The sequence below is a fragment of the Lolium perenne genome, chromosome 3, assembly GCF_019359855.2.
Source record: "Lolium perenne isolate Kyuss_39 chromosome 3, Kyuss_2.0, whole genome shotgun sequence".
Lineage (NCBI taxonomy): Eukaryota > Viridiplantae > Streptophyta > Magnoliopsida > Poales > Poaceae > Lolium > Lolium perenne.
In genome coordinates, this window is record NC_067246.2 from 12,363,142 (window position 1) to 12,372,698 (window position 9,557).

Here is a 9,557-nt window from a genome sequence, read left to right on the forward strand (position 1 = left end):
AGATGAATAAGTTAGCAATTACAAACCTTGAAAGTAAAAGAATACATTCTACGAGCCACATAAATGTAGGTGACATGGGAATGCATCAGATCATTTTGAGACCACCAATTAATTGGAGTAGTACAAGCACCATGATCAATTAATCCAGCTGTAGCTTGGTAGGTACCATGGGAACACATCTTACTCATTTGAGACCCCCAATGAATTGGACTTGCACAGACACCACGATTAATCCATCTACAGCTTTATAGGCGCCATAGGATTGCATCTGACTCATTTTGAGATCTCCAAATTATTTTGTCCTCGTATGGCATGCAACATGAATGATCATGTGGCTCTCTGGTATGACTGTGCACTGGGTGACATTTTAACACATCGCAAACCAAAATGATCAAGTGGCTTTGCACAGGGTGAATATGAAATGGTCGATGACCGTTCTGTAGTAAAGCAGGGTCTTGCTATTCAGTGCATTGCAAAAGAACCTGAGCTCGTTAAGTGTGCTTTACCGGACAAGTATATCAATCCTAGGTTCACTTTTTCTTATTTGTGAGTAATTTAAAGCCAGGTTAGTAAGAAAGAGGTAACAAATTAAAAGTGGCTAGTGCCGTTATTTTATTTAATAGTATTTAGTTAGATCAACAAGAAATAAACAACAAAGTAATTTGTGAGCTTGTTTTAGACGAACGGGAGGTATTTATTTATTGCAAACCATGGGTGGCATATTACAACTTTATTCATACACACGTAGGTACGTATACATGAACATATATAATCTCTTAACAGTATTTGATCGAGCTGCAGACGATGCTGCTGGATCCCATCGTGCTTATTCATTACACACATATTATGACATATGTATAGCCAGCTAGCTAGCTAGTAGCTAGCTAGCAGGGGTTTAACGCATAGTAGCGGATCGAGTAGAGGTCTGCAGCCTGCAGGTACGACGTACATCTGGATGGGATCGATCGGTAGAGTAGCTAGCTGCTAGCTCGATAGATATATTTATATAAGTGATTGATTCATGGCTCGTTGGACACGAGCCCGATGTAGATGCCGAGGGCCATGAGGCTCTCCCCAGAGTGGCCGAAGAAGCCGACCATGGCGCCGTTGTCATCGCGGTCGTTCGGCAGCGGCACGCTAAAGGCAGTCCCCGAGGGGTACCCGTACGGGCCGTGCACATTCTGCTGGTTGGTGGTGAACTTGAGCGAGGTCACGCCGTAGTCGTCGAAAGTGCCAGAGAAATTGTTCACATACTCGCCTGGGCTGATGGAAAACTGCAAGACATGCATGGATGCATGACATGTTGCATGCACTCAAAGTCGTCAGACGATCGATATTAGTACTCCGAAAGGAAATTAGGAATGAATTAACGTTGTCGTATGTACCGGCAGATTCTCATGTCCTTTGACCGTGCCCCAGGGGCCGGCAGATGTGGGCTTGACATGCTGGTCGACATAGACGAAGGAGAAGCCTTTGATGCGCTCTCCTATTTCCTGGGTGCTGTAGACGCTGACCTGCTTAAGCTTGACTGGCGTGGTGATGTCCACGGGTTGGCCGGATCCTCCCCACGGACCGATCTTGACCGGCAAACCATTCTTCCCCAGCACGTAGACGCCGAGCGCCGCGAGGGTGTTGCCGGAGCAGCCGAAGAAGGCAACCACCTCGCCATTGTTCGGCTGCAACGTCACCACGAAGGCGGCCCCTGCCGGGTAGCCATACGGCCCGTACGGCTGCTTGTTGGTGACCAGCTTGAGCGAGGTGATGCCGGTGCCGTCGGTGGTGCCAAACACCTGGACGAGGTACTCGTCGGGATCCATGTTGATTTTACTGATGTTGTGTTCCGGGTCAATCTTGCCCCAGGGGCCGACAGGGAGGGGCTTCCTATTCTGGTCCTTGTAGACGAAGGAGAAGCCAAAGATACGGCCATCCTCGGACTCGGAGCTACAGATGGTGATGCTCACCAGGGATTGGGGCTTGCTTGCTTTATTGATGTCTTGAGGTTGTCCACCCTGCGGACCCCATGGACCAACCTTCATCGCGTCCTACATACAACATGCATCACAAATTAAGCAAGTTAGTTAGTTACATGAAACTAGCTAAGCACATACAGTTCTATATATACATATATACAGCCTTACCGCCATACTCTCGACCTACTTCAACTGAAAACTTAGCCTGATGTGTGTGTGCGCGCTTGCAAGTTGCGATGGACCTAATGAGGATGGAAGGCCACCTATTTATAGGGTGTAACCGGGCGAGCTTCCTCTATCTGACTACCTACCATCTCTGTTGGTCTCTATTATGTGTAGCTTTGATCTGGAAAGAGCAAGATTGCGAAGAATAATGTATCATGGTGATTGACATCAACTGATGGTACGTAAAAAAAAATCAATCGATACATCACACATTGCTCGATTAGATTCCAGTGTGAGGCCCTCAGCAGTGCAGCGATTAATGTTTTGCTAGATCGCCCTATTCAGTCTTTTGATTTGAATTAAAAAATTAAGAAAGTTCCATTGTTTCTCCTTATTATTAGCCGCTTGCATTATTGTTTACCGGATCACGCGCATGCGAAGCACTTCTAGGTATGCCATCAATTTTTCATGCGGCAAGTTGATCTGTAAAATAGCCTAAGCATCATATGTACTCCCTCTGTCCCATGAACGATATCATAGATTTGTCTAAATTTGGATGTATCTAGGTACCTAGATACATCCAAATTTAGACAAATCTAAGACATATTTTATGGGACGGAGAGAATACATTGTTTAGTTAATAAGATTATTCTGGTATATGTTGTTACATTATTGTTTACTCTGGCAAATTATTGCAATAACTTTTTGTATTATTTCTTAGGCAGGATCACTTCTGAATTTCAGGGTTGACTGCTTGGTGCCTGCTCTACGCACCAACGGTCAAGACTCACGAGTTGGTTTGATCTCATCAGGCTGGCATACAATTTAATACATAGGAATTCTCTACCCTATTAGATGGTCACTAAGATTTGAGATCATGCACGTGCAAATTAATCCGCATAATAACAAGTTCTTATTTAGACAGAAGTTATAACTACAATACAAAAGGATAAGAAAGAGGATACAATATTTTGGGGGTTAATTAGTGTGTACGCCTCATTTTCTCTGGTGCGGTTTATAAGGAAAAAAAAATTATTTGACCCATTTTCTTTGTGTGGGTATAAGGATGTAAAGCGTGCATGAACTCAACAGTGGCTAACAAGTTGGCAGGAAATTATTTAACAATGCTACCTCATATTCATTTGTCTTTTTTTTTCCTTGGTTACAAACATGTGGAATCATGAAGATGCTGTTTTTTTACAGGCCATACAAATTAATGAAGGTATCAACTCCTACATTTGGTTAATGAACTTCATATTTGTGCACTATCTACTTCCATTTTTCTCTCTTTTAATTCTTATATTATGTGGCTTACTTTGATATTTATAAGCCTGACAGTAGTACACTCTTTCTAAATAGGGCTATTTATATGACATTTATGTATATGCCTGACAAAGATGATGCCTGTTACTGCTGAAACAAACGATGAGCATACATATCAACACAAATTTATCTATTAAGGTTAGCTCTAACATGCATTTACTATTGAATATCTGCAGTGGTGTCTCACCATCCAAGATCATCTCGTACCAGAAAAGTTAGACATTATATTGTTAGCTATGGATTATCAAGATCGCGGTTCCTACACAATGTGGAATGTCCCGGGCTGCAATACATTATGTGCCAGATGGTTCACCGAACTCTGGAATGTAGCAATATAAGGTGGCAGGTAAGAAATATTCACACTTAGTTTACATGGATCGGTGAATGTTATAAAATATTGGTTGATTGGCATTAAGTAATTTCACCCTGTCTTTCTATTATCACATGGATTTTCCCATTACCATTATGAGGTTGAAACATTACTTTAATGCAAGGAGAATGTTACGTCCTAACATGATCAAACTGGGTTGCATCTCAAGCCAAAAGATCGTAAAACCATCATTATATATACATAAACGTCCAACTTGCATGCGATATTACTATATAATTTGTTGATCAAGTTTATATTTCCAAGTCAGATTTTTGCCGATTTTTTCTAAAAGGAGGACCCCTGATCTCTACATTGATCGAACCACATACACTAGTAGACAAATGGCCATTGGTACCGGTTCCAAAGGACTTTGGTACCAGTTTCGCAACCGGTACCAATGAATCGGGACTAAAGCCCCCCCCCCCCCCCTTTGGTACCGGTTCCTTACGAACCGGTATTAAAGGTGCCTCCACGTGGGTATGCAAGGACTTAAGCCCAAGTGCACCGCCATGGTATGCAAGGACTTAAGCCCAAATGCACCGCCATGGTGCCAAGCTCGGGCGCCACCACGTCGAGTAGCCTCAGCCCGTGGACGCACGACAGGGTCTTAGTTAGAGTCATAAGGCAGCCCATTTAAACCCCTGATTTTGCTGACCCGACACGGCGGTTGGCGATGTCGACAACCACTCACGGACGCCGTGGCGCCATCGATTACCCAATAACTGAGAGGGCCATGGCGCCGTATAGTTGTTCTCTCCGATCGCCATGAGATTTTTTTATCAACATTGATAGATGACCACAAACCTGTAGCACCGTCCCGAGCGCCTCCTTTTCCCGAGCTCGATGCCGCCCGCGTGTGCCCGCCCCCTCCTCGTCACTTGGCCACGCCCCGGCCTCCATTGCACCCAGCGCGCGACGCTGCTCTACGCGGCCCCTGCTCCGTGTCGTTGGCTGCTGTCCCGTCGATTGGCCACGTCGACGGCCTCGGCGCCACCGAGCTGTTCGACCGCCTCCTGCCCACCATGCCCTGGAACACCCTCATCGACACCGTCATGGGGGAGCTGCACGCGCGGGGCAAGACTCTCCACGACGTCGCCGAGGTGCTGAGGGCGGCGCCCATCGACCCGCACGTCGTCGCCGCCATCAAGGCCGCCTACGGCCTCGGCTGCGACCTCAGGGTCCTCTGCGACGCCAAACGCTTCTTCATCGAGACCATCCTTGACCACCACGGCCTCCGGGGCTACTTCTCCGAGATCAACACCAACCCGAGCCGCATCGACGTCGACGGCCGCCTCCGCATCGCGCCGCACCACGACTACCACACCGGCCCGCACGGCTGTGGCCTCGGCACCTGCCCGCCCAACATGTGCAAGGGCCAGGTGCTCGACCGCACCCGTGTTGGCATTTCGTCGAAAACCCTAAGCGCGGTGGCGACGAAGACCCTGAGCGCGGCGGCCGGCCTTGGCATAGGCGTCTGCTAGCGCAGGGGCGACGAAGACGGAGGAGAGGCGGCGTGGCGAGGCGGCGTGGCCGGCGTCGGCGGCATCGGCGGACTACGTTGCTTGCCGGCGAGTGGGGGGAGGGGGACAAGGGGAGGAGGCGCGGGGACTCACCTTCTTGCCGGCGAGCGGGGGGAGCGGCGGCGGCTTGGCGCCGGGGAGCTGCGCCGGGGAGCGGGGCGTGGCTGCGGCGGACGACGGCGGACGACTGCGGGGAAATGTCGATGAATGGTGGTCGATTCACAGCGGCTAAGGGAAGAAACCGTGGAGAGGACCTTACGTACCGGTTCTCCCCACCAACCGGTACCAAAGGCCTTTGGTACCGGTTCTCCCCAACAACCGGTACCAAAGGGTTTTTTTTCTGTTTTGCTATTTCTTTTTCTGTTTTGCTATTTCTATTTCTGTTTCTGTTTTTATTTTAAATGTTCATATATACTATATATGACATATTTGCACACATTTTTAAATGTTCATATATACTATATAATGTTCATATTTGCACGCATTTTTAAATGTTCATATATAATATATAATGTTCATATTTGCACGCTTTTTTTTATAATGGGCGCTTTATTTCCTCGACAATCTTACCTCGGGCCAAATGACGGAGGAAACGGGCGGGAAGAAAAGGGCGGGAGGAAAAGGGCGGGAAGAAAAGGGAGGGAGAAATGGGCGGGAGGAAAAGGGCGGGAGGAAAAGGGCGGGAAGAAAAGGGCGGGAGGAAAAGGGCGGGAAATAATGGGCGGGAATAAATTTTTATTACGATTGAACTGGAATTAAAGTACATAGCTCAACTGAAAATTAAGATACATGGCCAGATTAAGTCACAATTGGCCAAACTTGTTTTCGAATGTTGGAGTGATTCAGTCATAGTCGTGCCTAGCCCTATAAACGTCGCCACTGTAGTCGTCGTCGTCGCTGGCATCGGGGTCGCGGTAGTCGAACCTCGGCGGGTGAGCACGCATAGGCTGAGACTGTGGGTAGCGCAGGCGGGGGCCACGGTAGGCCATGACGTTCTGGAGAGTCCGGCCGCGCCACCACAGCTGACGGCCGGCCTCGTTGAAGTTTGAAGGAGGCGGGCCGTCCTCCTCGTGCCTGGCAAGCGCACTCTGATGCCGATTGATGAAGAAGCCGTCCCAAGTCGGGATGTAGTCGGGATGCCACTGGGGATTCCTCCGCTGCTCTGGCGTGAGCTCGAAGTAGTAGTGGTTCATGATGGCCATCTGGCGCGCCACACCTAGAGGGACAGGAGGGACCGGTATGCCTCCGACGCTCAGCATCCAGCCGGTGGGGACGCGGTAGCCAGGCGGGCAGGGGTAGTTCAAGCCGCAAAGCGCCTCCGCCTCCCGGGGGGTTAGAGATACGATGGAAACCATGGGAGAGAGTGATGAGGTTTGCATATATGAGTCTAGATGTCATATGGAAATGGAGGCCAAGCCTACATATATATAGTGAAAAATGGCAGGAAGACGGAGACGGGAAGCGGTGGAAAGCTCGGGAAGAAAATAGGCGGGAACGCAGTGGTGCGGGAAGAAAATAGGCCGGAACGCAGTGGCACCGATGATGATGAGGAGGAGGAAGAAGAGGAACCCAGAGCTGGTGGCTTCATCGTGGCTGACGCCGATGATGATGAGGAGGAGGAAGAAGAGGAACCCAGAGCTGGTGGTGAGCATATGGAGGAAGAAGAAGAAGCCAGATGGATGGAGGAAAGGGTTGGGAAATCTCCCGTGGCGGAACTTCTCGAAGATGTCGTTGGTGCACACGCCCTACGGCATCTTCGGAAGTTCCGCTTCGGAATTTTTTTCCTGCAAGCCTGTGAAAGACTCCATCTCCTCTAACAGTGTTGGGAAAAAGGGTTGGGAAATCTCCCGTGGCGGAACTTCTCGAAGATGTCGTTGGTGCACACGCCCTACGGCATCTTCGGAAGTTCCACCTCGGAAATTTTTTCCTGCAAGCCCGTGAAAGACTCCATCTCCTCTAACAGTGTTGGGGAAAGGGTTGGGAAATCTCCCGTGGCGGAACTTCTCGAAGATGTCGTTGGTGCACACGCCCTACGGCATCTTCGGAAGTTCCGCCTCGGATTTTTTTTCCTGCAAGCCCGTGAAAGACTCCATCTCCTCTAACATTGTTGGGGAAAGGGTTGGGAAATCTCCCGTGGCGGAGCTTCTCGAAGATGTCGTTGGTGCTCACGCCCTAGGACATCTTCGGAAGCTCCGCCTCGGAAAAATTTCCCTGCAAGCCCGTGAAAGCTACTTAACTAGTAAAACAAGCCAACCATCTTCATTGTTAATATCTTACATACAGTAACATCATTACACAAAAATAAATGGGAAAGTGATTTCCATATTGAGATACACAAGTTATGATCCCTATCTAGTCTTCTGAGTTTTCTTTGGTTTGGTCGACATGTCCTTCACATAAAAAACCTGAGCCACTTCACTGGCTAGGATGAATGGTTCGGTGTCGTACCCTAGATTCTTGAGATCCACTGTAGTCATTCCGTGCTATGGTCTACATGTACCCCGTCTTTCAGGTTGAACCATTTGCACCGGAATAAAGGGACCTTGAAAGTAGGTCCATAGTCAAGTTCCCATATCTCCTCTATGTACCCATAATATGTGATCTTCTTTCCATTGTCCTCTGCTGCATCAAAGCGGAAACCACTGTTTTGGTTGGTGCTCTTTTTATCTTGGGCGATCGTGTAAAATGTATTCCCATTTATCTCGTACCCTTGAAAAGTCAATATAGTTGAAGATGCTTGCTTGGCCAACAAGTATAGTTGTTCTTCATCTGTGCCATTAATGAGACGTGTTTGCAACCAACCGCCGAAAGTCTTCATGTGTTCACCATCAATCCAATCTTCACGTTGCTCCGGGTATTCCGAGCGTAAAATATTCTTGTGTTCCACTATATACGGAGCCACCAAACTGGAATTATGTAGAACTGTGTAGTGTGCTTGAGTGAAAGAATGTCCGTCCATACACATTGTTGCTTTCTTTCCTAGCGTGCCTTTTTCCACGCAGTCTCCCCTCATAGCGCGATTCAGGAACACCGATCGGCTTAAGGTCAGGAATAAAGTCAACACAAAACTCAATGACCTCCTCTGTTCCATAGCCCTTGGAGATGCTTCCTTCTGGCCTAGCATAGTTATGAACGTATTTCTTTAAGACTCCCATGAATCTCTCAAAGGGGAACTTGTTGTGTAGAAAAACAGGACCGAGAACGCTAATCTCTTCGACCAGGTGAACGAGGAGATGCGTCATAATATTGAAGAAGGATGGTGGGAACACCAACTCGAAGCTGACTAGACATTGCACCACATCATTCTGTAAATTTTGTAGAGTTAGTGGATTGATCACCTTCTGAGAAATTGCATTGAGGAACGCACATAGCTTCACAATGGGTACTCGAACATTTTCCGGCAGAAGCCCCCTCAATGAAACCGGAAGTAATTGTGTCATAATCACGTGGCAGTCATGAGACTTTAGGTTTTGAAACTTTTTCTCTGACATGTTTATTATTCCCTTTATATTCGACGAGAAGCCAGACGGGACCTTGATGCTACTGAGGACTTCAAAAAAGATCTCCTTCTCTTCTTTGGTAAGAGCGTAGCTGGCAGTACCTTGATACTTCTCACGGATTCAGGTTGTTCCCTTCGTGGATACATTGCTGGTCCTGCCGTGCATCCGGTGTATCTTTTGTCTTCCCATACACGCCCAAGAAGTTTAGCAGGTTCACGCAAAGATTTTTCGTCACGTGCATCACGTCGATTGCAGAGTGAACCTCTAGGATTTTTCGAATAGGGTAGCTCCCAACATATATACATCTTCTTCCACATGGGTACGTGTCCGTCAACATCATGCGGAACAGATTATCCGCCAGGACCCTTTCCAAAGATCACTTTTAAATCCTTGACCATATCATATATAACATCCCAGTAGGGCGGGTAGGCTTCGTTCGGTTATCTGCCTCACCTCTGAAATGCTTTCCTCTCTTTCTTACGTGATGTTGTTTTGGAAGAAATCGACGATGCCCCAGGTACACATTCTTGTTTCCCAAATATATACTGTCAGTCTCACCTAAACAGTGTGTGCATGCATTGTATCCCTTGTTTGACTGTCCTGAAATGTTACTAAGAGCAGGCCAATCATTGATGGTTACAAACAACAGCGCTCATAGGTTAAATTCCTTTTGTTCGTGCTCATCCCACACAGCTACACCTTCTTCACA

The 9,557-nt window shown here is 47.8% G+C and overlaps 2 protein-coding genes across 2 annotated transcripts; one reads left to right on the forward strand and one right to left on the reverse strand.

The window, feature by feature from the left end:
• Positions 1–1,019: 1,019 nt before the first annotated feature.
• On the reverse strand, positions 1,020–2,144 carry LOC127321838 (mannose/glucose-specific lectin-like). Its single transcript, XM_051350806.2, has 3 exons — positions 2,139–2,144; positions 1,386–2,042; positions 1,020–1,274 (listed from the first exon to the last, which is right to left on the reverse strand). The coding sequence occupies exons 1-3, from the start codon at positions 2,142–2,144 to the stop codon at positions 1,020–1,022; spliced, it is 918 nt and encodes a 305-aa protein (XP_051206766.1).
• A 2,357-nt stretch (positions 2,145–4,501) lies between these two features.
• On the forward strand, positions 4,502–5,309 carry LOC127321842 (inorganic pyrophosphatase 1-like). The gene is made up of 2 exons (XM_051350812.2): positions 4,502–4,574; positions 4,639–5,309. Exons 1-2 carry the CDS (start codon positions 4,502–4,504, stop codon positions 5,307–5,309), a joined length of 744 nt encoding a protein of 247 aa, XP_051206772.2.
• The last annotated feature ends 4,248 nt before the right edge of the window (positions 5,310–9,557 follow it).